At 33.6% G+C, this 26273-nt stretch overlaps 1 protein-coding gene, 2 long non-coding RNA genes and 1 pseudogene across 3 annotated transcripts; all 4 read right to left on the minus strand.

Annotated features, from left to right (window-relative positions):
* Positions 1-7061: 7061 nt before the first annotated feature.
* Positions 7062-7523, minus strand: LOC147387403 (G-type lectin S-receptor-like serine/threonine-protein kinase SD1-13 pseudogene; annotated as a pseudogene).
* A 3031-nt stretch (positions 7524-10554) lies between these two features.
* LOC147387404 (uncharacterized) lies at positions 10555-11989 on the minus strand. Its single transcript, XR_015171392.1, has 3 exons — positions 11540-11989; positions 11213-11448; positions 10555-10982 (listed from the first exon to the last, which is right to left on the minus strand). It is a non-coding gene; the product is annotated as an uncharacterized LOC147387404 (long non-coding RNA).
* A 1078-nt stretch (positions 11990-13067) lies between these two features.
* On the minus strand, positions 13068-14437 carry LOC147387405 (uncharacterized). Its single transcript, XR_015171389.1, has 4 exons — positions 14363-14437; positions 13767-13836; positions 13540-13665; positions 13068-13426 (listed from the first exon to the last, which is right to left on the minus strand). It is a non-coding gene; the product is annotated as an uncharacterized LOC147387405 (long non-coding RNA).
* A 7549-nt stretch (positions 14438-21986) lies between these two features.
* LOC147387406 (G-type lectin S-receptor-like serine/threonine-protein kinase At1g11300) lies at positions 21987-26273 on the minus strand. The gene is made up of 7 exons (XM_086420182.1): positions 24544-26273; positions 24375-24395; positions 24005-24270; positions 23604-23814; positions 22963-23200; positions 22569-22716; positions 21987-22459 (listed from the first exon to the last, which is right to left on the minus strand). Exons 1-7 carry the CDS (start codon positions 25877-25879, stop codon positions 22151-22153), a joined length of 2529 nt encoding a protein of 842 aa, XP_086276308.1. The 5' UTR covers positions 25880-26273; the 3' UTR covers positions 21987-22150.

The following is a 26273-nucleotide window of genomic DNA, read 5'->3' on the forward strand; positions in this document are numbered from 1 at the left end:
CATTAATTTGACAGATTCGGCCTGTCGAAAAAAAAAATTGACAATGAAAAATTCGACGCCAATTCGACCTTTTGATTTGTCGTATTTTATGAAATTTGATGGCCAACGGCCATCAAATTTGGGCTTTTTTCACATTGTGATAGTACCATAGACACATCAGCCTTCTTCTTCTTTTTTCTTGGTATGCAATTAAAAATGCAGAAGAGATGGTCAAAATTTTGGCCCCTGATGTGTTGGTCAAACGAGTGTAATTTTGGAGACTGCATGAGACCACACCTTCCCATTGGCCGATTTGTATTGAAGGGCATCCGAACAGGCATAAAGTGGGTAGTTTTTGTAATTTTGAGATGCCGTTTAGTACACGTGGACCAATGGGAATATATCGTGTCGGTGCGGTCTCTAAAATCCCACTCTGGTAGTAACATTGTTAGTAATCGATATGAAAAGGGAGAATATTAAGTACCCCCTATCTTTTGGAAGATAATTAATAACTAAATTAGTAAATTTTTTCTTTCTAAATACCATCCATTTCAACAAAAATTTAAAGTATCCAATATCCTTCCTCACATCATTATTATTATTTTTTTAACTCGGTTGAGTTTTTCAATTGTGATTATAATTCATACCAACAATTTGTGATGGCGAGTGACAATCGAAGAATGACATACTAATAATAGCAAAGATTTAGATGTAATTTTCGATCTATAACAATAAATGACCAATGAAGGAGATACTTACTACACTGGCTTTCAAGAGTTGACTATGACTTCTCATCAACATAAAATTAAGAAATACTTAAAATATGCACGTTATCTACCTTCAAAAAATGTACTAGTGACATTGTTGATTGAACATGTTTTATGGCTCTCTAGAGATAAATCTGAACCAGAACCAATATGTCTTTCAGTAAATGGAGATTGCTTTGGGGTGGGAAGGCTCCTAATTTCACTAGTAAGCATCGAAATTATGGTTGACACAGTCGGTATGTCTTTGGCAAAATCTTGCACACACAATAGTCCCACATGAATACACTTCAAAAAAAATTCTGTGAATCATTGTTCAGATAAGGTCAAATCAATTAGTGCTACCACCTCGCCTTCATTCCATAATTTCCATGCCAGTGTCAATCATATATAAAAGACTTCAATTGCTTGAAATTGACATTTTCTTTAGTTCAAAATAGGTAAATAAAAAATAGTTAATGGTAAGGTTGAAGATGATGGATTTTGGAGAGAAAATTTAAGGTTAGAAGTTGAAGAAAAGGGCACTTAGATCATTTCTCGTTAGCTTATGGGAGAAAACCAAGCTCAAGTCAGGAAACGTCATCAATTTAAAAATATAGAGTATTTTAAATATTAACCAAAGCCTACGTGCCCTTAACTTCGATCTTCTTAATATACTAATGCAAGATGAACTCATCACCCTCATCTTCAACCTCAAATTGAAAGCCTTTGATTTATCTTCTCAGATTCATTGAATGTCAACAACTTGAGTGAAAAAATTCATCCTAGTCTTCAACCTTACGGTTAATATACTTTAGGTTTTAAATCTAAAAATAAGATAGGATTTTTGAAATTGAAGAGTATGAGATTTTTTATAGAAAATTTTAAGATTTCGTTCTGGGACTAAGGTGTTCATTTTCCAAAACGATGAATTGAATATGAGGTTAAATAGATTAAAACTATTTTAATATAAAAGTTAAAAAGCTTTAAAATGACTAGTATTAGGAAGAAAAAAAATTCTTGTTTTTTTGTTACAGGTTGAAAATGAGGGTATTTTTGTTGTTTTTTGTGGGTCAACAAAGGGAGAATAATGCCAAGGAGCACATGTCGTTAGATTGAAAACATTGGTGGGCGCTCATCTCAAATAATGACCAACATGTGTAGTGAGGTCTAAAGAAGCAAAAAAATTGATGTCTGGCTCCGCCATTGCATGCTTACCCCAACCATGCATTAGAAGTGAATGTTTTCAACAACCTAAAAAACAAAAAACAAAAACTCGTTAGGACCGATGGACGTGAACCTTTACATTTTGAAAATAAAAACTTTAAAACGTGTTGTTCAAGGGTATGTTTTGGACCTGATGGACAGTCAATTCCCCAGAAAGAGTTCGTTAGTGACCATTGGACCTGAACTTTTACATTTTTGTTAAATAAAAAATTGAAAAGATGTTGCTCAAATGAATGTTTTGGGATACGTAAAATTGAAAACGCGTCTTTAAACCGGATGTTTTGATTATTTTTAAAAATTGAAAACATGTCCTTGAACCAGACGGTTTGACTGACACAGTGAAAAGAGGCTCTTCAACGGCTTGTTTTGGGAGGGGTAAAACTGGCAACCTCAAAATAACCGGTTTGTTACCCTTTAAAAAAAATTAAAAATCATTAACTTTTAATAAATAAATTGTTATTTTTTTAAATAACTTTCCCTTTTTTTTTGTTTTCAAAGTTACATTGAGGAGACTTCCAAACAACTCCTTTCTTTATTTTTGGTTTGATTTTTTTTCCCTCAAACCCAAGGGCCGAGTCAGGATTTTCTTGTAGTGGGGGCAAACTATGACATAGTGAAGATGAATGGTCTTAAGGAGAAATTAAGAGGTTTTAAGTTAGAAGTTGAAGAAATTGATATCTAGGTCATTGCTAATTAATATTTGAGAAGACCCAATCAAGAGGCAATGTCATCAACAAAAAATTGAAGAGGTGAGGGAGTGGGGACAAATGGGGCATGTAATTAGTTTAAAATATAGGAGTGTCTTAAAGTTCTGTGGGAACAAATGAGCCATGTTATTCATATTTTTAAATAAAAGTTTAGCCTCATGTTGAGGCTCTCCATCAAACAAATGGTTGAGATGATATAGGTTTTCAAGAAAAATGTTCCCCTAGAAAAAAAAAATTTGTATTGGTTCCTAGGCGATCAATATTGATTATTCCTCTTATCTCAATTGTTTGTTTGATGGAGGAGTTGGAATCTAGCATTTTCAAAAATAATAAAATGAAAAATGAAAGTGATGTAATTGTCTATAAGCGGATTTGTGACTTATAATCCAAGACATTGAATGCATTTTTGGATGTGTGGTTCAATTCGAATCATCCAACTAATTAAAAAAGTATTATGATGAAGCTTATAAAACATTAATAAGATAGAGACAGGGGTGGAGCCAGGATTTTCCTGTAGTGGGGGCAAACTATGGTTAGTTGTTTAGTGAAGATGAATAGTTTTAAGGAGAAATTAAGAGCTTTTTAGTTAGAAGTTGAAGAAAATGATATTTAGGTCATTTCTAATTAATATTTGAAAAGTTCCGGTCAAGAGGCAATGTCATCAACAAAAAATTGAAGAGGTGAGGGAGTGGGGATAAATGGGGCATGTAATTAGTTTAAAATATAGTGGTGTCTGAAAATTCTGTGGGGGCAAAAATTGGAGGTAGGTGAGGGTGTAAGGGAAAATAGGGAGAGAAGTGAGGGAATGAGGACAAATGGGGCATGTAATTAGTTGAAAATATAGGGGTGTCTCAAAGTTCTATGGGGGCAAAAATTGGACGGAGGTGAGGGTGTGGAGGCATATGGGGAGAGAGGTGCGGGAGTGGGAACAAATGGGATATGTAATTAATTGAAAATATAAGGATGACTCAAAGTTCTGGGGACAATTTGCCCCCACCAACTCCTTACTAGCTCCACCCCTGCTCAAACCACATCCTCCCTCTCTTTTTTCTTTATTTTCAAACTTAATTTACGCGTGAAAGACTCTCAATATTGTTGAAATACTAAAACAACAATGGTGTTTGAAATGAAGTTAACCGAATCACATTGATTTTTTGTAGATACTTGATAAATAGATAAGACAACTACAAGTAGTGAGATAATTGATTCACCACCCTGGCCACTTGATTTAATCCTTAAATATGATTCAGTGGTTCTCAATGTACCTTAAAAGGTTACAACATAACTATTTCTCTGACACCCTCTCTCAATCGAGTCCTTTGAATGAGGAAAGTATGATTGATCACATAATATCAATATCATCGATTGTACTTGTTGGATATCACCACCAATGTGTTGACGAACCTGATTGTCAATTGCATGTCGATGAGATGAAGGGTTCCTCTTATTTATTGTCTGAGAAAATTGTATGATATGTCCATGCATATTAAAGATGAGGACCATTTCACGCAACTTAGATGGGCAAAGATTAGTTTAGGCTAGATTGAAACCAGACGGATGTTAATCTGGAAACAATTTGATAATCAAGTGATCTCCAATGGACCATTAAACGGGCTCAATGTCGGGTTATGTTGTGGGCTTGATAATCGACCATGACCTCTATTGGGCCTGAAAAAGAGAATGGATCTCAATGGGCCAAGTGAATTTTCAAGTTGGTATCAACCAAGCAGGCTTGAGACAAATAAGGCATCTTTTAGGCCTTAAGTTAAAGAGATTGGGCTCATCTTAGGCCAATGGGCTTTTCATTTTCTTATAATACCCACAAGCAATACTGGAAAAATGTGGTTTTTTTTTTTTTTCGAAGAAAAGAGAAAAAGATGATTGGGGATATTATTATATGGACAAAATAGAAGCGAGGGACTCTTGTTTGAGGAGGATTTATTTTGTTTCAAATTATTTTAGATAATTTTCTCTTCTAAAGAGAGGAGAGACAAATTCAAATCTTGAGATTTTTCTCCCGATCTTAAGAGAATTCTTTTGAGAAATTATGACGAAGAACTATGTAAAATCTAAGTGTCTCTTATTCATCCATTTGAAGGAGCAAGAATTCATTCAGATATGTATAACATTATTTTTCTCTATCTTACAGTTTCTTGATTCTCTATGTTCGATTATAAATTTATATATTGGATTTTGACTTGTTTACACTTGATTTTATTTCATTTTTATTTATGAAAACAAAATTTTAAATTCCTAAGTTCACTATTTTATCATTAATTCTGATTTTCAATCACAAAATTTGATCTCAAACTTTGGCGAAATTCTCATTTAGATCTGAATTTTCGATTCAAATCTGATCGAGAAACTATTTTAATCATGATTTCAAGTTTGGAACTTAAGAGAGATTCCAGAATGAAGAACATGACTGATCACCTTGTTGTATTTGTGATATTGGATCACGGATCATTCTATTTGCAGTGGGGACAAGATCAGTCAAGAATTAATCACTGTCCCCCAAATTCAAATAAGATCTGAGTTATGAGAGGGGGAAATAGGAGGAAAATTTTTTTTTTTTTTTTTTTTTTTGTATTTCACATTTCCTTGACTGAGAGTAGTGTCAAGATTCCCATTCATGACAAATCATGTGATTCATAAGCAAAACCACCTATAAAAGGTAAATGTAAGGTTATTAAATGAATCCTTTTTTCGCAGAACAAAATTATATCTCCAAAGATTTAGTCACAAAAACTCAAAACACGAAAAACAAGTGGTTTTTACTGATGTCAAGTTCAACATTTTTTTTTAAAAAAATTGTTGAATTCAATAAGTTGAATGCCAAACTTGACAATAAAAAGTGGTGAGCCTAAAATGTAGTGAATTCAACAATAAATAAAAAGTGACAAGCCAACCAATAAGAAATAAAAAATTTGTCGACAACAAATTTAATAAGAAATTTGTCGATAATAAATTTCACAAATCTACCTTAAGAACCGTGAAACAAGATTGCAAATGATTTTACTGATTTAATAAAAATGAGAGTGCAAATCTCTATGTTTTCCTTTAATTAACAATCAAGTACAAAACTAAATATGACGTGTATAGCTTTCTTCTCTCCAGGTTTCGAGTGTGATTGACTAAAAATGTTGCTTTGACAGTGGCTCTGTTTATGTTTGATTTTCTTAGAGACTTCTATAATTTTTTTTTTTTTCGGATTTTACATTTTATAAGTTGCTAATGATTTCTTGACTTCTGAAGAAGGGCTTTAGGCTTGGATTTCTCTTTAATTGGAGTCTGAGTCTCTTGAAGAACTTTATTTTGTTTCTTGATGAGGGCTTGAGAACTTCTTCTTCTTTAATAGGAAAATTTCTATCTTTTGAGAGAAAGTGATCCAAATCCCCTCCCAATGAGGGAGGCTATGGTATTCATAGACTTAAAGATAGTTTAACTTTTCAAATATACTATAATTTAAAGAGTTTTGATTGGTTTGTGTAAAAGTTAAACTCGTTCAAATCCAATTTTAAAGATTGTTGGTGGGCCAAACTCTTTTATTTGGGTGTGGGGCCCAACATTTAATATGTGGATCATTTAACTTTGTTTTAGATCATGGGCTTTATCTACGTCAACCCAAACCCAAATCATACGGGATTCGTCTCAATCAATGGGTCTTAATTAAAATGTATAGGCCCAAATTTGATTTTAGGGACTTTTCAATAATTTAAAGAGTTGCAAGGTCTTCTTAAAATTTTTAATGCCTACAAAGTTAATTTACTAAATAGACTATCAAACTACCGGCCAAAACTTAGGGACTATTAAGGTCCTTTAAGTAATTTTCCCCAAATAAAATGATTTCATGACAAGTTGTGGTAACTCACCCTTCTTTTAACCTTAGAAGACTATTCACTGAAGTTCTTACGTGGAGCAAAAGGGTGTCAAGGAAGTTATAACCTTACACCCTCCAACATGCAGTCCAAGGCCAGAGTTTTGGAACATTAAAACAAAAAAATATTAATAGTTGAAAACTTGAAATAGCTCCAATAGCAATTGTTGAGGGGCATAAAGGAAATTCAGTAACATCAAATTCTTTAAGTCTTAGCCAGATTTCAAGAGAAATTTCACCAATGTACGCTTACACACCATATATACAACTCATAGGAAGTAAATTCAATGTAAAATCAAGTCTATTTACTACAATACATTGTTTGAGTCTACTCATACATAGTGGGTCAGATTATGTTGGATTCATTCTCGAAATCTTTGGGATAAGGGTTTTTTTTTTTTTCCTTCTTCAATAAATACAAGAAATATGTGCACACTATCTACCTTCACAACGTGAAATGGTGACATTGTTGATAGAACATGTTTTATGGCTATCTAGAGATGAATATGAACCTGAAGCAATCTGTCTTTAAGTAAATGCAGGTTGCTTTCGAGTAGGAAGGTTTGTAATTTCACTGGTAAGCATCGAAATTATGGTCGACACACTAGGCCTGTCTTTGGCAAAATCTTGCACACACCATAGTCCCACATGAATACACTTCAAAATTTCTGCTGTGAACAATGATTCAGATAAGGTCGAATCAGTCAATGCTACCACCTCGCCTTCGTTCCATAATTTCCATGCCTGTATCAATTATATATATAAATGATGTATTAATTACTTGAAAATGATCGACATTTTTAATTAGCTCAAATAGGTAAATAAAATTAGTTTGTATACACTTACGTATCCCGAAAAGCTCCAAGATTGTTCTTGAGTGTGAAAACTTCTGTTCTTTTTCCCATTCACAATCTCTAGTAGCAATACTCCAAAACTGAATAATTCCGATTTTTCAGAAAATAATCCCTCCATTGCATACTCAGGGGACATGTAGCCGCTACATTTCGTCATGCAAGGCACAAATTGTTAGTGTTTAGAGACTGAAATATAAATCAATTGGGATAAAAGTCTATAAACCTTACCAAGATTGAGACTTGGCTTGAAAGAAAAACATAAAACCTTCTGTTTAGCACTTTGAGGTATTAAAGGAGTATTACTTACTATGTCCCCACAACCCTAATAGTATTTGCTTGAAGTTCATTGCCTCCAAATATTCTTGCCACGCCAAAGTCTGAAATTTTAGGATTGAGATCTTCATCCAACAAAATGTTGCTTGCCTTTAGATCTCTATGGATAACTTTTAATCTATAATCTCTATGAAGATAAAGAATGTTGAATTCATTAAAATTAAGTGTTAAATCCATAGAATCATGTTTGTTACACATTGCTGAAATTGGTAAATTATCTTTTTAACCCTTACAATCATATTACACATTGTTTGCATGTTTCAAATGCTTATTTTTTTTATCAAACACAATAAAATATATTATTTCTTGTAAAATTAAAATACAATTTATTTTTAAATAATAAGTAATACTCAAATTTTTAATTTTTAAATAATAATTTTTATTTCTAAAGCCTCACAAATTTCAAATTAAAAACAATAATATCATATGTTCAAACTTGTGGTGGATGATTGCAGATGCAAAATTGAACAAATATAAAAATAAACTTTGGTGAGTAAGGTTCGTCCATAGGGACAACAACGATTCGGATTTTCTTTCGAATTAAAACCAAAACAGATTAGAAGATTTGCAACTAAAAGGTAGAAAGAAATTAAAGTAAGAATTGAAAGTAAGGCAATGTAAAGAAATTAGAAAGATGAAATCCACATTTGCAAGCCAACTTAATAAGCTAAGCAACTTTAATTTAATCTCAATCCACGCAACAAACCATTATTCGTGGATTGGAGGATCATTCGATTAATTCTCTTAGATAAATCTGAAAATGTGTGTGAATTATAAATCAATGAGATATTATCAAATTTCTATTTCAAGTTGTCACTAAGCATAATTAAACTTAATCTTATCTAAGCATGAGTCATCAAAGTGAGGACAATCGATACAAATTGGATAATTCAAACTTAATAAACTTCACACAAGTACAATTAAAATAGAAATAATAAAATTGCTTGAACTAGAACAAGATAGACTCGCTTAAGCATCATTGACATCTCTATGGAGAATCTAGCCGATCATTACGAGGAGTAAGTTGCAACAAAGTAAAATAGAAAAATTAAAGTGGAGATGAGAGTGAGACAATCTGTGTTGTAATTTGATTTCCAAACTTGAAAGTATGATCTCCTTTATTACCAAACTTCAAAATAAACTAAGAACTAAACTAACATTACAATAAGAAAAGAGAAGAGAGGGTTATTTTAGCTCTCATTCTAAAAGAACTCTCTCTCTCACAAAAACTAGAAAAATACAAAGAAATTAAGAATATCAAAAGGGACAAAAAGACCCCCTTCCTTTGGGATAACCCCTCAATTTATAGATTTTTATTCAGGTAATTGGGTCATATTTTTGCTTGAATTGATTCAAGAAGGGTCTTCAGTTACAACGGCCAAAGCGTCTGGAATGTTAAATTCGAATCTCAAGGCATAATTCATTGAGATTATCGCGGCGCAGTGACGTGGCAACTTTTATTGTTGAGTTTTGGCTGGCTGCTCCCTCTTGGCTTGTATATTGTAAAAAAAAATTAGTGCAAAATATTTGCCTCTTAATTTTGCCATTTTTACCTGCAAATAGTAAGAAAATCTATTAGTTTCAATAATTTGACAAATTAATACAATTTATGTTTATTTGGGATAAATAGCAATTAGGTGTCCATAATCCTCGTGTAATTACAATGCTAAAAATGATTTTATGGGACCTTATCATCATACAAATCACCAAAATTTAAAATCAACATTGAAAGAACTTAATTTTGGATGAATAATTTCGATGGAAATGAAGGTTATGTAATTATAAAAGCACGTCACGAATTAATAAAGGCAACCCACACTATAGCCAAATTTTTTTTGTCTTATATGAGTTAAAGCTTTTGGAATGAGCTAATTTTTGGTAAGGATGATCTATATGGTCTGAAGATCGTCCTCACCAAGATCAGCCCATTCTGAAACTTCTAACCACATCAAAACTAGTTTCCAAAAAAAATTGTCGATTTACGATTCTTGAACTTGTTTTGATGGGGTTAGAAGTTTCGAGATGAGCTGATTTTTGGTGAGGATGATCTACTCATTATAGAGATCATCCTCACCAAAAATCAACTAATTCCGAAACTTTTAACCCATATAAGACAAAACTATTCAGTCATGATGTGGATTTATTAATTTGTAGGGGTGCTTATATAATTATCCATGGGATATGAGAGGCAATATCCTTTTAAGTATAATGGCATACTTGTCCATGCCGAAAAATAGAAGTGCTTACGGCTTCAGCGCAAAAATTAAGCATTGAAATAGTGTTAAATATTTTTTTTTTTCAATATTAAGCATTGAAAATTAGCACAAACAAACAGCCTCTTATTTAAAATTTACTTAGATTATAACTTACATGGCATGTGTTACAGTGTGAGAGGAGGGTTTCAATCCTCCACCCTGGGTGCATAGAATCCGCACTCATAAACTAAAAAGGAAAGATAAACCCACGATCCTATTTTGGAGTGTGTGGGAGTTATTTCCCTACTAAACATGACACGTGGTATGTGAGATAAATGGAGATTTTTGTTAGTTCCAATGTGAGAAATTAGTGAAGGGTATTCCTAGCACTACAGTAAAATTAGGCTATAGCGACGGCCGTGACCGTCGCTATAGGGACAAACACCGGCGCAAAAAACATTTAGCGACGGCCAGGGAGGCCGTCGGTGGTCGTCGCTAATAGTCCCATCGCTATATGTTATATCGACGGCCAACAATTCACACGGACGTCGTTAATGCATGACTTATAGCGACAGCCAATATTGGCCGTCGCTACAGGGTATCATTTAAAAAAAAATTAATTTACGCTTTAGCTACACTTTTGGCCGTCGCTGTAAAGGTTTTTAAAGAAAAAAAAATTCTATTTTACACCAGCCCCCTCATGTATTGCAGAATATTGGGGATACCCCTGTGTTTTGAAATTGATGACCATGACCCCAATTACCAATATGAAAGACCCAAATGCCCACTCTACTAGACCTGCTTCACCCTGAACAGGGGGATTGGGACTAATGTTTTATTAGGCTTTTTTCTTTTCCCCCATTTCAAACATTCATCAAAACTTACACTAAAGTTACAAATCATCGAAGAAATCATAAGTTTCTACTCCATTTTCCAATACATTAAAGTTACAAATCAAATGTGGTCTTTCAAGACGTTCGAGTCAGAAAATCGTTAATTGCAAGATTTGTATCTCCATGGGCCACAGCATCCTCTGGTTCTGGCATGTAAAGACTCGAAGAAGAAGCCTGCGCATCGGATTTTCCCCATTAAGTTGAGAAAAGAAGGAAAAAATAAAATAGAATGGATTTTAGACCGAAAAAAACTCCCTGAAAACATTTGTTTTGGATTTGCCCAACACTCCTGAGGTGTGTAAAATACGAGTATGTTTTATATTTGAAAATCCCAAAAGGAGAATTAATCAACTGAGAGAAGTTTGGCATGCCCAAAGAAATTAAGCTTGCAAAATTCTATATACCTTTGTGTTAAGCTGCATCTCTCCACTATTGTCTATAATAAGAGATGCACCATGTGCTCTCAACCATTCTTCGCACTCGTCCAAGCCATATGTGTCTTTCTCATCACTTCCCTCAATTGTTGGTGAGGAGCTTGTAAAGCCCAGAACCTGAGCGATGAATACCAGCGGGACTGTTGGCCGATATGAACGAGACATGCATTTCACAGCCTCGAAATGCATCTTCTCAACGTAAAGATCTACACATACAGTAATTACTTTGGAGTGATTTAACTGCATAAAATATTCCAATAGTTGAGCTAGTAGACTAAACATCTATATTTTGCATACCCGTAAGACAGGTACTCAATTTAGGAGCTGTCTTGTAAAGTCTGAAGAACGAGACATAGTTTCCGGACGTAACAGCTACACGAACTGCAAGAGCGTGCTTTACAGAATCATCCTTTTTTGCTTCATCCGATAATCTGGCAACATGAATTCAGTGCAAGGAAAGAAGACAGTATGAGTATACATTTAAGCATTCCCCCAGTAGGATGAAATTTAATTATGCAAGACACGTTGCACACCATCACATATCTGACCCATTAAGGCTACTATGCTGTGGTGTGCTTCCTAGCTGCTTGGTTAATTGCTACTTGTAACATGTCCAAGGGAAATATATTTTTCAGGAAAAAAAAACAAAAATGGTGTACCATATGGTTTTCTCCTGTTGAGTGAATTTGTTTTCAACCAAAAGGAAGGTTTTAAGATTACATTGTTTTAAGCATTACAAGCAGAATATGCAAGAATATGAAGTTGGGGACTTGAGACAAGTAGAGAAAGATAGTCTAAATATTCAATGTGAGACTAATTAGAGAGGAAACAAAATGCCTTGTTATTTATTAAAAATATCACCCAAGTCTTTTATATAACAAGTAAAATTGCATGGATAGATAGATAGATAAAAGAGGAAAGTGTGTACCTGTGGTTTCATGAGAGATTTGAGCAAAAAAGGCTGCAATCTCGCGCTTGCGAGTTCCTATACTGCCTGTAGTTCCGAATGTAGAAAAGCAACTTGTTGCTCGGATGAAAGAATTGTAGGTGTAGAAGTCTTTTGCAGGGCAAGCAGCGTCATCTTTGCGGAGAAAGATGGAGCTGAAAAGCTCTTTAGTAACGATAGATGATATGGGGATGGTGGAATGGAGGGACTCTGCGCTTGAGGATACAAAGGATAATAGATAGCAGTAGAAGAAGAAGAAGAAGAAGAGGAAAGAAACTGAAGAAGAAGAGGCGGCCATGGAAATGGGAGTTAGTTGACTTGGCCTTACTTCTTAGGGGTGGTTCAGAATGAGGGATCCAAAAGATATCACTCCTCTAATATATAGCTTTTAGTTGAAGTATTAATTAGTAAAGGGAGAGGACGTGGGACTGCGTTAAAACGCCTTAAGCCATGTGAGCTGGCTGAGTTTCTAATGGGTCTAACCTGTTAATCACTTCCTGTCGATCCTGTAGGAACTAAATTTGACCCTTTAGTCATCAGTGGATCTTGTAGCAAATGTTGGTAAGTCCCATGGTCGGATGAAATAAGATAATTACTGAGGATATGCCTAGAACCCCAAGTAGAAATACTACAATCATAGACAACTCTCACACGGGAACAAATGAAACCGAAATAGACAAGTCAAAGTCAAGGCATCAAATTGCAGGCCATGCCATAAATGGTCTAAATTAATGGAGAATTTTTCATTTTCAATTTTTTTTTTCGACGGGCTAAACTGTTAAATTAATGGAGAATGGAGAAATACAACGGCTTTAAGCTGACGAAATTTGGTTTCTAAAATTTGTGAGCCTTGGCTAATCGAGTTTTCCAGTTTTCATGTAGTGGAATAAATTCAAGGCTAATAATTTCCTTCTCTACTCACATATAATATGCCTAACCTATGTAATGTAAATGTTGTAGAGTTCTTATAAGACAGAAAGTGGAAGATTGTGATGTTGAGTTCCACAGGAAGCTTGACAAAAAAGTCCACAACATTACGAATTCAGATATTTAGGCATTATAATCTTAAAACATGACATCTATCCTATTACTGTATTACAAAACCCACAAATTCAGCAATTCACTAAACAGCATTTCAATACCAAATGACAGAAGAAACAAAAAACCTTGTAAGCATTACCTAATTTTTTTGTGGCCTCAACCACAGGCTTCTTCATCTCTTTATCCAGACCAAGCCACTGTTTTACTCAAATTAGGAAATAAAAGGTAAATTATTATATATAAAAAATAAAAATAAAAATAAAAATAATAAATAATAAAAACAAGAACTATAAGAAGCTGGAAAACATACCACCCATCCAGAACCTTGCAAAGCAGCACCTTCTGCATTGATTTTTTGCACCAATGAATTCAAATAACCAAAATGTTGGTCAACAACCCAGCCAAGAGCTCCCTTTGGAGGCCCACCACCTCCTTCCTGCTAGTAAATTTCACTGAGAAATTCAATTGAGGAAATAAAAGAACCTCTGCCATTGAACTTGATGGCACTTTGCAATTTAACGACAGTGGACGAATCACCTTTCAACATGGCCTTCTCAAGCTGCTCAAGAGCTTTGTTGTAGTTTGTTAAGTAGGTCTGATGGTGCTTCTGAAAATGAATCATTTTTAGTTTTTCTCAAAATGAATCATTTTAAGTTTTTTTGTAAATATTAATAGGCATTCCAGATCTTGAAACTGTAAAATGCTTCCAAGTATAGAAATCAATAACAATGAATCAAGAATCACAATTTTAGAAAACCAATAAATTCCATTGCCATTTTACTGCCAACACTTTCACACTACAGAAAGGACTCGATCAAAATTAATTAACTAATTAAAATACAAGAGTTTTATGGATTCTCAGTCAGAAAGTGCATCAATTGCATGCAAAGGACAGATATAGCACCATCGCACAGCTACCAACTAATATAAAATTTACAAAGATGCAGACATAAACAATTTTGTTCTAACATACAGATTCAGAAAAAGGTTGGAAAATTAAGGAATCAATAAGTACATATTATGCTTATCCTAGTGAACTTTACTGGTTTTGACAAAAATAACCCTCATTATATCACATTTAAATGTAAAGGTGGGGGCATTTTGGGCCTTCCAAATTTTGGTGTTGAACGTACCTGTGTCGTAAGATTTTGAACCAACAGATGATGATCAAAAGGAAGATGAAGACTGGCCTTTATGGCAATGACATTTAAGCTTGAATCCCCTGTAATTTCCATTCAGAAAGCAGAAATTAAGTGAAGTTGTGGACACCAAAAACAACAAAGGAAGAGATATATCGACGCAATGAACCAAAAAGATGCATATTATGAGACAATAATATCAAACATGAAGGCATGGTGCAAAACATTTCAAAGGCCCAAAGTGTGAAGCATAAGCTTGAAGGCATGAGGTATAAGCCTTAGTATATGAGACATACACCGCATGACCTTTTACGGTTTTTAAAAAGACAGTGGCCTCACCAACTAGTAGTTCAGTCTCAATCCCTGCTGGCACCACTACAACATAGAGCATAGAAGCAAATTAACACAAAAATCAAGCAACACAACAACTTCACATCAATTATAAAGCTAGTATTCTTACAACGTTATGAATTTTCTCAAAAAACAGAAAAGAATATAATTCCTGTGTGTGACAATATTGACTAATGGGTTCATGGGTGGGTTCGATTTCATTCAATTTTAAACATATCTATGAGTTTACATTAATAAAAAATTATTCAGATTTTATCATTAATTTTTATCAGATTGTTTCTATAGTAACAAGTAGAATTAATAATTAATATGGAACCAACATTTGATAATATAAGAATCAAAAGCTCATATTTACACAGCAGGACACACATTAAAAACAAAAAGAAGCATAAAGAGAGAAAAAAATCATCACCACAAGCCTGATTTCATCTTTGCTCCACTGCCTTTGTTGCCGACTGGAGAGCTTCAAAACTACATACACTATGAAGATTTGCTGCATATAAGAAAAAAGTTCAGATATCTGCCAAACCTGATTATTTATGTCTTGAAATATGAAACAATACCTCATCTTTTCCCTCCTCTTTTATCTGGGCTTGAGACCGGCAATGTAAAATATTAATTTTACATTGGCGGAGTTAAAAAAGGGGTTAGTTACAAAAAAAAACAGTTATTAATTAAACAATATGTCTGTAAAAAAGTCTAAAGTGGAGAAATTAAATGTACCAAGAACTAAATGTATCTAAATTTTACATTGGAAAGGCTTTTCTTCAACATCCTCTTCAGGTATCACCATGGCTTCTACACCATAGCTATCATGAAAAGGCTGATTCCTTGCAATACTATCTATATTTGTCAATCAAACACATATAGCATAGAAGCAGTGGTGCCACGTGGTTGAGCTGTTCCTCTTGGGACAGTGAGGTCACAATTTTGAGTCCCAAATGAGACAGATAAACAAGGAATGATAGGTTATGATACAAAGGAAAAATAAAAGATGTATTTGGGTTCTATTTACGCTTTATGGACCCAAATGATTAACAATCAAGAACCATCATGTTAATAAATTGAATATAACATAAATGAAGATATCGATATGGATGAGTAGAAAAATGTAGGAACAACTTTCGTATAGACTATAATATACAGGAAAGTTGGCTGAGATGATTTGGGACCATTCAACGAAAAAAAATTCAACTTGAAGATTCTAAAAGAACATTGATAGAAAGGGCCATCGACCCAAGTATGAAACTCTCAATAACCAAAGAATTTAGATTTTGTAAAATGAATTGGAGGAAACATTATTTGTTTAGCCGAACCCATTTTAAAATAAGGCTTTGTTGTCGTTTGAAAACCAGTTTACTTGCATAAGATTAACATGACTATGCATTGATAGAATACTGAGGATTGTTCATGTGGGGGCTTTTGAATCGCTGCTCAGAGGCCCAATATGGAACCAGCTGCTAAATTTTCATGATCTACAGAAGCATCACCTACTTATGCCTATAATGACTCTCCATGCACCCAATACACAAAAAGAGCATGAAACTCTAGCTTCTCATCTTCTCATAAATTACTCTCAGCTACAATCTGTAAGCTTCTAAACCTGTGTTCTTATCACAATATTAGCATTGAGTGAAGTACAACAACGTAGATGAATGAGAATGTAGCCAAGCATATATAGATGGATCAAGGAAATCTGGAGATATAAATGATGCAAAGCCAAGTATTAGATCAGTCCAATTAAGTGAAGACCAAAGTTTAATCTCTCTTGGTACTAATATCAAATATGTATTATTAGTAATACATAACAAATCAACATACTCATTATTTAACAACTTATCAAATATGTATTATTAATAATATGAGTTGCAATTAATATAATATGGTGTTATCTACAAAGTTCTTATCCCTTACTAATGAAAATAGATAGAAGTGTCTATAAAAGAATAAAAGTCAAAGAGATTAAAAAAAGAAGAAATAATTATTGATAAGGGTTGACATTGGACAGGAAACAAAGCAACAAGAAAGAGTTGTACAACCTTTGGATCTCAAATATACAAGTTCAAGAATGTGTGTGAACATATAAGTTCACTTTTCATGAGAGAAACTTGTTGAGTTGGTCCCAGGTGTTCCATTTAGATCCACATCATAAAAGCAAGAACTAGAAATTAAAAATAAAAAACATGACTCTAAAAAGTCTTCATCCACAGGACTTACAATCTTGCATTCTTTCATAAAACATTACTATGGAAATTGAATACTAGTCGAAATACCGAGGACTTACAGAGTATATTATATTTATGAAAAGCAAATGCTACAAGTGAATTTTCCTTTACATTTTTTTGCTAGATAAAAATAAACAATACAATTGGGACAACAAAATGAAAAAAGCAGCAGCACACTTGAGTATGCTTTTCAAAAATGAACTAAGAAACTACATTGCTACGATGAAAAGGGTACTTAGAAATGTGCAAACTATATATATTACTAATCCTTTCTGTTTTATTTATTTCAGATACTCTGGAGTGTGGTTAATAACACGCTGCGGTTCACTTTTCAAAAGCGGGTATAATGTTCATGATTGGACTCTTTGTATATTTATCCTTATACTCAATGGTATAATTAATCGTGCCATAGCTTTCTTTTGTATGGTGACCTTCCAAAAGAAATGAGTCCAAATTATAATTCTTTTGCCAATCTTTTATTTATCATACAAGAATCCCCAGGATTTCCCTAATAATCAATGGGAACTGCTCGCTAACCTTTACACACAAATTTTTAGTCACATTGTAAACCAGAACAGACTACTGTATTTTAGGAGTAAATGAAAGATTAATTTTTTTGTTCCATGGTTCAATTAGGATTCGATTTCACATGTAAATCGGAACCTACATAAAACATTGGGTAGGGTCTACCTCAAACATATTGTTGAGAGAAGTACGATCAATGAATGATAACTAGAAACTTTATTGTTGCTGATGAAGAACATAAAGATCTTCAATAGTTCTGAATGTTTTCTAATCTATTTTCATGAAATTGGTGTAAGAATTCAAAAATAAAATTCAGAAATCATGAGTAATTGACTCTTACGAATAGAATATTTTCAAATCCAACATATTATTCCAAATGCAGAATATGTATAACAGATTAATTACAAATTGAACCAAAATTTCTGAATTTAAATCGAACCAAATTTTCGAAATTGGGATTTTGGATTGCAATCGAACCAAAATTTGAATCAAAGGTGTAGAAATTAGGATTATACAGCAAAATCAACAAAATATCAACAAAAATCCAGGGTTTAGGGATCGATTGGACAGAAAAATTAACAAAATATGTAGCAAAACATACCTTAATTTTCGGGAGGCCGAGATCAGATCGGATCTGATTAGATTGAACCCTCACGCATTTGAGAAATCAAGATAGAAAGAGATCGACAGCGAGGCAGAGAGGTTCTATGTCGAAATCCTTAATTTGAAGATCAACGGAGAAAAAGTGTTCGAGTTTCAGCGGCTTGAGATCTTCGAGCTTGTGATCTTCGAGCTTGAGATCTGTTTCAAATGAGATCTTCAAGTATGCGACAGAGGCTTCGAGTTTTAGCGGAGATGAGAGAGAGAGATTGTTCAAGTTTCAGCGGAGATGAGAGAGAGACAGAGATGGGAGAGAGTGTTCGAGTTTCAGCAGAGATGAAAGAGAGACTTCGAATTTCAGCGGAGATGCGAGAGAGACGGAGATGAGAGAGATAGAGTGTTCGAGTTTCAACGGATCGGAGATGAGAGAGGCGGAGAGTGTTCGAGTGTTCGAGTGTTTGAGGGAGAGAGTTCGTATTTCAGTCAAATAAATCGTTGTTAGAGCGACGATCAGATTTTGACCGTCACTAAAAATCGTCGTTATAGCGCACTTTTCCTGTAGTGTAGCATGTAAAAATTAAGTGGAGATTTTGGAAGATTTTCTTTCAATGTGTGAAGGGCACTCTTGGCATAAAATTTTTAAAAATTTCACCGAATTCCCTTTTACTTTCACCAAATTCCCTTTACCTTTTCCTCCAATCACTTTTTCTTTTTTATAAAATAATGAAATAGAATATAATAATTCATAAAATTATAATTTTAATAGGAAAATAATTATTTAGAAATTCTTAGCTAAATGATGACATTTCTATTTAGAGTAAATATTTAATAAATATTGAAAGTTAATTATTTTTATCAAACGTCTCAGTCATCCCATCCTATCATGTAAATCAATTGAAATAGAAACGTTTTTAAGTCCCATTTGAGATTAGATGATTTAGACAAGTCAACTCAGTAGCTGTGTGGGAAGGTAGAATACATATTTTAAATTCTTGGATGAATAGAAAAGGATTTGAGTAGAATTTTAAAGATATTGATTATGAAATATTTATTATATAAAATTTTCACAATATATATATATATATATATATAAATATAGATGGTCCTGTTCGGCAACAAACATTTTGGCAAAATATTTTTCAAAACATGGGTTAGAGGTTTTGGAATGGGCTGATTTTGGTGAGGATGATCTCTACGGTGAGGAGATCATCCTCACCAAAAATCAGCCCATTCCAAAACTTCTAGCCCCAATTTACAAGTTGAAAAATCGTGGACCGTCCATTTTTTGTAAATCATTTTTGATGGGGTTAGAAGTTTTAGAATGGACTGATTTTTGGTGATGATGATCTCCAAACCGTAGAGATCATCCTCACCAAAAATCAGCCCATTCCAAAACCTCTAACCCATGTTTTGTAAATTGTTTTGCCAAAATGTTTGTTGCTGAACATTTCCCATATATATATATAGCTAGAAGTTTTGGAATGGGCTGATTTTTGGTGAGGATGATCTCTTTGGTGAGGAGATTATCTTCACCAAAAATCAGCTCATTCCAAAACTTCTAATCCCATCAAAAATGGTTTACAAAAAATGGACGGTTCACGATTTTTCAACTTGTAAACATAGGGCTAAAAATTTCGGAATGGGCTGATTTTTGGTGAGGATGATCTCTACGGTGAGGAGATCATCCTCACCAAAAATCAGCCCATTCCAAAACTTCTAACCCATGTAGGACAAAACACGTTTGTTAAAGTGTAGGGCAAAGCTTAGGGTGTTGAACATTTCCCTATATATATATATATCCTCAATTTATTTGGTTCGAGTAGTGAAATCCTTCTGTTAGGGTGGCGCTTATGCTCTCAAATCTGATACTGACGCTTTCAGAGCAAATCCTTCTCCAATCCATGCTCTCAAAATATGAGAACCCACTCTTAAAATGTTGAAACCCGCTCACATAAAGAATCTTATTCAAAATGTGAAAAAAACCCAAATTTGATGGACCAAGAGGTTGAATTGGCGTCGAATTTTTCATTGTCAAATTTTTTTTTCGATGGGTCAAAACTGTCAAATTAATGAAGGATGAGAGAAATTCGATAACTCTAAGTTGTCAAATCTAGAAACTTCAAGAATTTCGACGGTCCTAGACCATCAAAATTTAGTTTCTAAATTTTGTGGGCCTTGGCCCATCAATTTTTTCTGTCAAAATTTCCAGTTTTCACGTAGTGATTTCATCTATCATATTATGTATTTTTTATTTCTTAAATAACTATTAATCATGCATGTCCTAAAAAATAAATATTACAATGAATTATTACTGAGTATTACAATTAAAAATAACTATGTTGAAATGACTAAAACATTAAAATATTACTGTAATTATGAAATTGATTTGAATCCTTCAAAATAAAAGAACTTCAATCATTAAAACATATATTGGTTATTTAATTGGTAATAATTATATTGATCAAGTATAATTTTGTCGTAGTTAATTGGAGGTGTTGAGTAGCATAGTAACAATAGTAATATAGTCAAACTATATAAAAAGTACTAAAAATAAATAAAAATACAAACAAGCAATGGGGCAAATGAAAATATAGCAACCATGGACCATGGCGAAGTTATGTAAAGAATCTATTATAAAAGTGTGTTTATTTTATTGAAAATTATTAATTCTAAATTGTAAAATGTGTTTTTTGCAAGAAAAAATATGTAATGATGGTTAATTGAAGTAAATGAAGTATACAATAATAAAATTGATATTTGAATATATCATATATAACTCAATACATAATGCTTTAGAGCACTTTGCACCTAAAGATATATTTTCAACTAGATGTTTTCATGTATTCCGCTCCTGCTTTCACACCCGCATCCGCTCCACACTTTGGTCACTACGACTCAAATAGGAAAAAAATCGTCCAAAGTCTCTATTTAATTTTTACATGCCAAGAGTACCCTTCATTATTTTTTCACATTGAATAATCTCATAGGGCCACGTGTCAGAGGGAAGTAACTCCCACACACCTAGTCAGAGCATGGGACTACCACGCCACTAAACTAGAATTGGGACCTTAAATAGACCCACTTTATTAAATATTAGCCTACTAAGGTACAGTTGAAAATTCTTTAAATAAAATACCTAAACTACCCCTTTAACAATTCAAGTTAACCGTGATTGGTCTGAAAGCTGACCCCCTCCATTTTTGAATATTTGAGAAAACCCATTAATTATCTAAAAATAGATCACATGCCCTTTGATCTTGGTCCTCTTTTATAGATTAATTAAAAATGATCTAGATGATCAAAAGCCTAATTTTTCTTCCCAAACGAATTATCTTCAATCCTCTTAGATGATGACGATGATTATGGGTAAAGAGATTGAAATTCTTGTGAATTTATTGCTCACCCAATGGGTTAGATTACATCCTTTATATAGACAGAAGATACAATCTGATGGAGAGATTTTCTCTCAACTACATCTAATATTTTGGAGAGATTTTATCTCAATCCTGCCAAGATATGGTCAACATGGACTCAGTCAACTGAAGAAATCTTCTTTTTGGAATGGGTCAACCAAGGAGATCCATCATCTTAACTCAAGAAATTCTTTTAAGTGTGTGTTTGGTTACACATCGGAAATCAGAATGGGGATAGTCCACCTTTAAAATTCAGACTTCAGAAGTTTTATTTCCGTTTGTTTCATTTCAGACTTAAGATTTCAAAACGAAAATTCAGAAGTTTTGTACTATCAACGGGGGAAAGCTAAATGAAACTTCTGAAGTGTGATTTCTAGTTTCAAGACTATAGATGTTTCCAAACTTTAGACTTCATAAGTGTTACCAAACATAGCCAAGCCTTAGCCAGATTCAAAGAGAAATTCCACCAACGTATGCTAACAACACCATACAACTCACTGGCAATAAATTCAACGTAAAATCAAGTCTATTCATACAATACATTATTTGAGTCTACTCATACAAAGTGGATCTTATTATGTTGGATTCATTCTCCAAATCTTTGGGACAAGGAATTTTTTTTTCTGTTTTTTCTTCAATAACATATAAGAAATACGTAAATTCGCACACTATCTTCCTTCACAACATGTAATAGTGACATTGTTGATAGAACATGCTTTATTGCTATCTAGAGATGAATATGAACCTGAAACAATCTGTCTTTCAGTAAATGCAGGTTGCTTTGGAGTAGGAAGGTTTGTAATTTCACTAGTAAGCATCGAAATTATGGTCGACACACTAGGTCTGTCTTTGGCAAAATCTTGCACACACAATAGCCCCACATGAATACACTTCAAAATTTCTTCTGTGAAAGATGGTTCAGATAAGGTAGAATCAATCAGTGCTACCACCTCGCCTTCGTTCCATAATTTCCATGCCTGTATCAATTATATAGAATAATAAAAAAGATGCAATAATTACTTGAAAATGATTAACATTTTTAATTTGCTCAAATAAGGTAAATAAAATTAGTTTGTATACACTTACATATCCCAAAAGGCTCCAAGATTCGTGATTTTGAAAACTAGCATTCCTTTTCCCACTCACAATCTCTAGTAGCAGTACTCCGAAACTGAATACATCCGATTTTTCGGAAAATAATCCATCCATTGCATACTCAGGGGACATGTAACCGCTAGATTTCGTCATGCAAGAAACAAATTCTAAGTGTTTAGAGACTGAAATATAAAAGAATTAGGATTGAAGACAACAAACCTTACCAAGATTGAGACTAGGCTACAAAGAAAAGCATAAAACCCTCTGTTTATCAATTGAAGGTATTCTTTGCTTTCTTTAAGTACTATAAATTACTGCTTATAACAATAATCATAACTCAATAGAACTAGTTATTATAATACTTATTAAAAGGAGTATTACTTACTATGTCCCAACAACCCTTCTAGTATTTGCTTGAAGTTCATTGCCTCCAAAAATTCTTGCCATGCCGAAGTCTGAAATTTTAGGATTTAGATTTTCATCCAACAAAATATTGCTTGCCTTTAGATCTCTATGGATAACTCTTAATCTAGAATCTCTATGAAGATAAAGAATCCCTCGACCAATCCCCTCAATAATTTTGAGCCGCTTTTTCCAATCTAAGAGTGCCCGTTTAGTTGGATCTGATCAAGAAATCAAATAAAACAAGTAATTTGAGTTTAATAAATGAAAACTGAATAACATGAGTTTTATTAATTGCATCACTCATTAATTTTGAGAATTAGGCACACCTTCCTTATTTAAAAATTCAATAATCAAACTGACCTTTAATTTTTTATTTTTAGAATATGTAGAGGCATTTCAAAATTCACATAATTAATGAGTTAGATAAATCAAAATAACTTATATAATACAAAATTTCAGACATTAATTTATATTTTGATTGTTATTACTACCTTGTTCAGGAGCCAAAATCAAAACATTAAAACCATCCTCGGAAATCTTGGAATTCTATTTGTGGTACTAAAGCAATTAATATTCAAAATTGAAAAAATAATTAACCGAAAAGAATTGAGAAAGTTTTACCGAAAATAAAGGAATCCAAACTTTTATTGGGCAGAAATTCATATATCAACATCTTTTCATCCCCTTCAATGCAGCAGCCCAAAAGTCTAACAAGATTCCTGTGTTGAAGTTTTGAAATCACCACAACCTCATTCTTGAACTCCTCCACACCTTGTCCAGAGCTCGTAGAAAGTCTTTTTACAGCTATTTCTTGTCCATTTGGTAATGTTCCCTAGAAACAAACATCAATCTATTTAAAATAACCAGGTTTTACAATAAACCCCTTCACTAAATTAGTTTTATCAGTTCAAGTTGGGTGTTATTAAAAGCTAATTTTCATTTATAAGTAGGCAATTCTAATTTGCCTACTTTTAAGGGAGTAAAATTAAGAAGATAATGAAATCAAGTAAAACAACTAATACCTTGAAAACTGGCCCAAAACCACCTTGCCCAAGTTTATTCCCATCATCAAAGTTGCTTGTAGCAATTGAAATCATCTCCAAATTGAAAATTTGCAAATCTGGATTGTCTCCTAGCATATTTGAATCTGCAAATTCTGCACTTGTTTTATTGCTTCTCTGTTTAATCCTCTTCTTACGATATAAGTATGTGCAGACTCCAACACCAACGATAACTACCATTCCAATAACAACTGTAATTATGATAATTACCTTCACATTCTTTTTATCTGCAATTTCAAAAGAACCTCGTATCATAAAAAACAAACTTGCATCTTCAGATCACTTCAAACTAAAAATATTTTAGTTTAGAAAGAAATTTCAATTCAGTTACCTTTATTTCCCAAGTAATTATCTGTCAAAGAAAAAAGTAGAGGTATTAATTGGGCATGAAACAAATAGAGAGAGGACTCAAACTATACCAAAATTTCCTACAAATAACAAAATCTTACTTTGATTTTGAACTATAAATGAAAGAACAAAATAAAAATAAAGAATCTTACTGAGTTCTGAATGTGCCACGCGGAAGTAAAGATCGACTCCATCCTTGGAGAACTTCTCTATGTCAATTAAATTTCTGTTCCACGACATACACCCGATGTTGTCAACATACGAATAAGCTAAGCAGGAACAATTATTTAAACACTCTTGTTCACAACCTTTCAAGTCCTTTGGACTTGCCCAAAGATTTTCAAAATCAGGCACTTTAATCTTTTCCATCTTCAGAAAACCATCTGAATTCACCACTTCACCATTTGTGTTATTTCTCACACACTGCAATTGGGTCTTCCTCACACACCCACCTGACCAATTTCCCTTGCTCCATTCCTCCATCAATTTGGGCTCAAAACCATTTAAACAACTACAAATTGGTGATTTTGCTACATTACAGCTTCCAAAAGCCCCGCACTTTCCATAAAATTCACATTCAGTAACCGGTCCCTCAAAAAATTGATCCCATTTAGTATTCCCTTCATACCAACCATATTCGTTCAATTTCCCATTATAATTCAAAACATACCTTACAATAGGATACTTGTTGGCAATAGACAGAGTTAGATACACACTTCCTTCTGTATCATTTCGATCAATAGTGAATCCATCGTTATAAAGTGCCGACATATCTACATAGTTAATAGCCGAGTACATATTTTGTACCCCAATAAAGATCATTCCATTCCAAGGACCACTTCTCCAATGTCGAACAGACCCATTCCAGTTGATGACTTGAGGAATGCTCGATGTGTCAAGTTCACTAAAAAATCTTCCATGAGATGGATCTGAACCGCTTTTCCATGCTGTTATAACTCTTTTCTCCCCTGTCCTCTTATTGTTGCCCATACTCATGCCTGGTATGATAGTGTGCGTTGGGTGTTCGAAACTCTGCCATAATTTCCTCCCAGTAGAATTCAATTCTCTTAAAATAAGATTCCCATATTCGTTTAGCACAGCAGTAGTTGATGAGTTATAAGAGATATCTGAAACATTTGTACTCCAAAGAACTTTGTTTCCACCATCTAAGACTACTAGATTGCCATCATCACCAATCTTGAAAATTCCAGGAGAATCTGTGATTGGGTTTTCTCTGTTTGCAACCCATACAATTGTTTGTATAGGAATGTTGTTATACCAAATTCCAATGTAACGGTTGGTAGAGTTACTTGGGCTGAAGAAGCCTAATTTGAAGCTTCCACCTGATGAGGTAATAGTTTCGGGGTCTGTGATATATTGGGTGGGTGTGATGGTTTGTATTGCAGTAACACAGAGATGTAAGGCCAAGGAGAGAATGAAGATCGAAGGAACAATCGTTACAAAGTTTATTCTAACACCCATTGCCATAACTGGATGAATTCTTGACAGAAAGAAACAATATACTTATATTTGTTAATAGAGAAGAAAAAACAAAGACAGATAGGAAGCTGCCCACAGCCTACCATGGTGATGCACTCAGTCTTGGTACATGGTTGGATACACGGCTGATGTGGCAAGGGCACAAAACCATAAATCGTTTTCATCAGGATAATCATGAAAAGATGTGCGGCTATATGTGTTGTGTATGTCACACCCTTGTGAAACTTACTTAGTAATTTGGACAAACACCTATTGGGTACTTAATCAAACACCTTATATGGTACACCTTCCAAGACCTTGTTTGATAATAATAATGAATGGTAACCTAACTAATAATAGCAATTGTAAAAAAGATAAACAACCACATAAAGAAAATAGTAAG

The sequence above is a fragment of the Akebia trifoliata genome, chromosome 13 (assembly GCF_017979445.1).
Source record: "Akebia trifoliata isolate Shusen 1 chromosome 13, ASM1797944v1, whole genome shotgun sequence".
NCBI lineage: Eukaryota > Viridiplantae > Streptophyta > Magnoliopsida > Ranunculales > Lardizabalaceae > Akebia > Akebia trifoliata.

What these genes read in the sequence shown, in the direction of transcription:
- LOC147387406 (XM_086420182.1), bottom strand. Translation starts at nt 25,879, where the DNA reads ATGGCAATGGGTGTTAGAATAAACTTTGTAACGATTGTTCCTTCGATC. An exon ending in CGTGGCACATTCAGAACTCA is followed by an intron (nt 24,396 to 24,543) that starts GTAAGATTCTTT and finishes TTTCTTTGACAG; the next exon opens with ATAATTACTTGGGAAATAAA. An exon ending in TAATTACTTGGGAAATAAAG is followed by an intron (nt 24,271 to 24,374) that starts GTAACTGAATTG and finishes TTGAAATTGCAG; the next exon opens with ATAAAAAGAATGTGAAGGTA.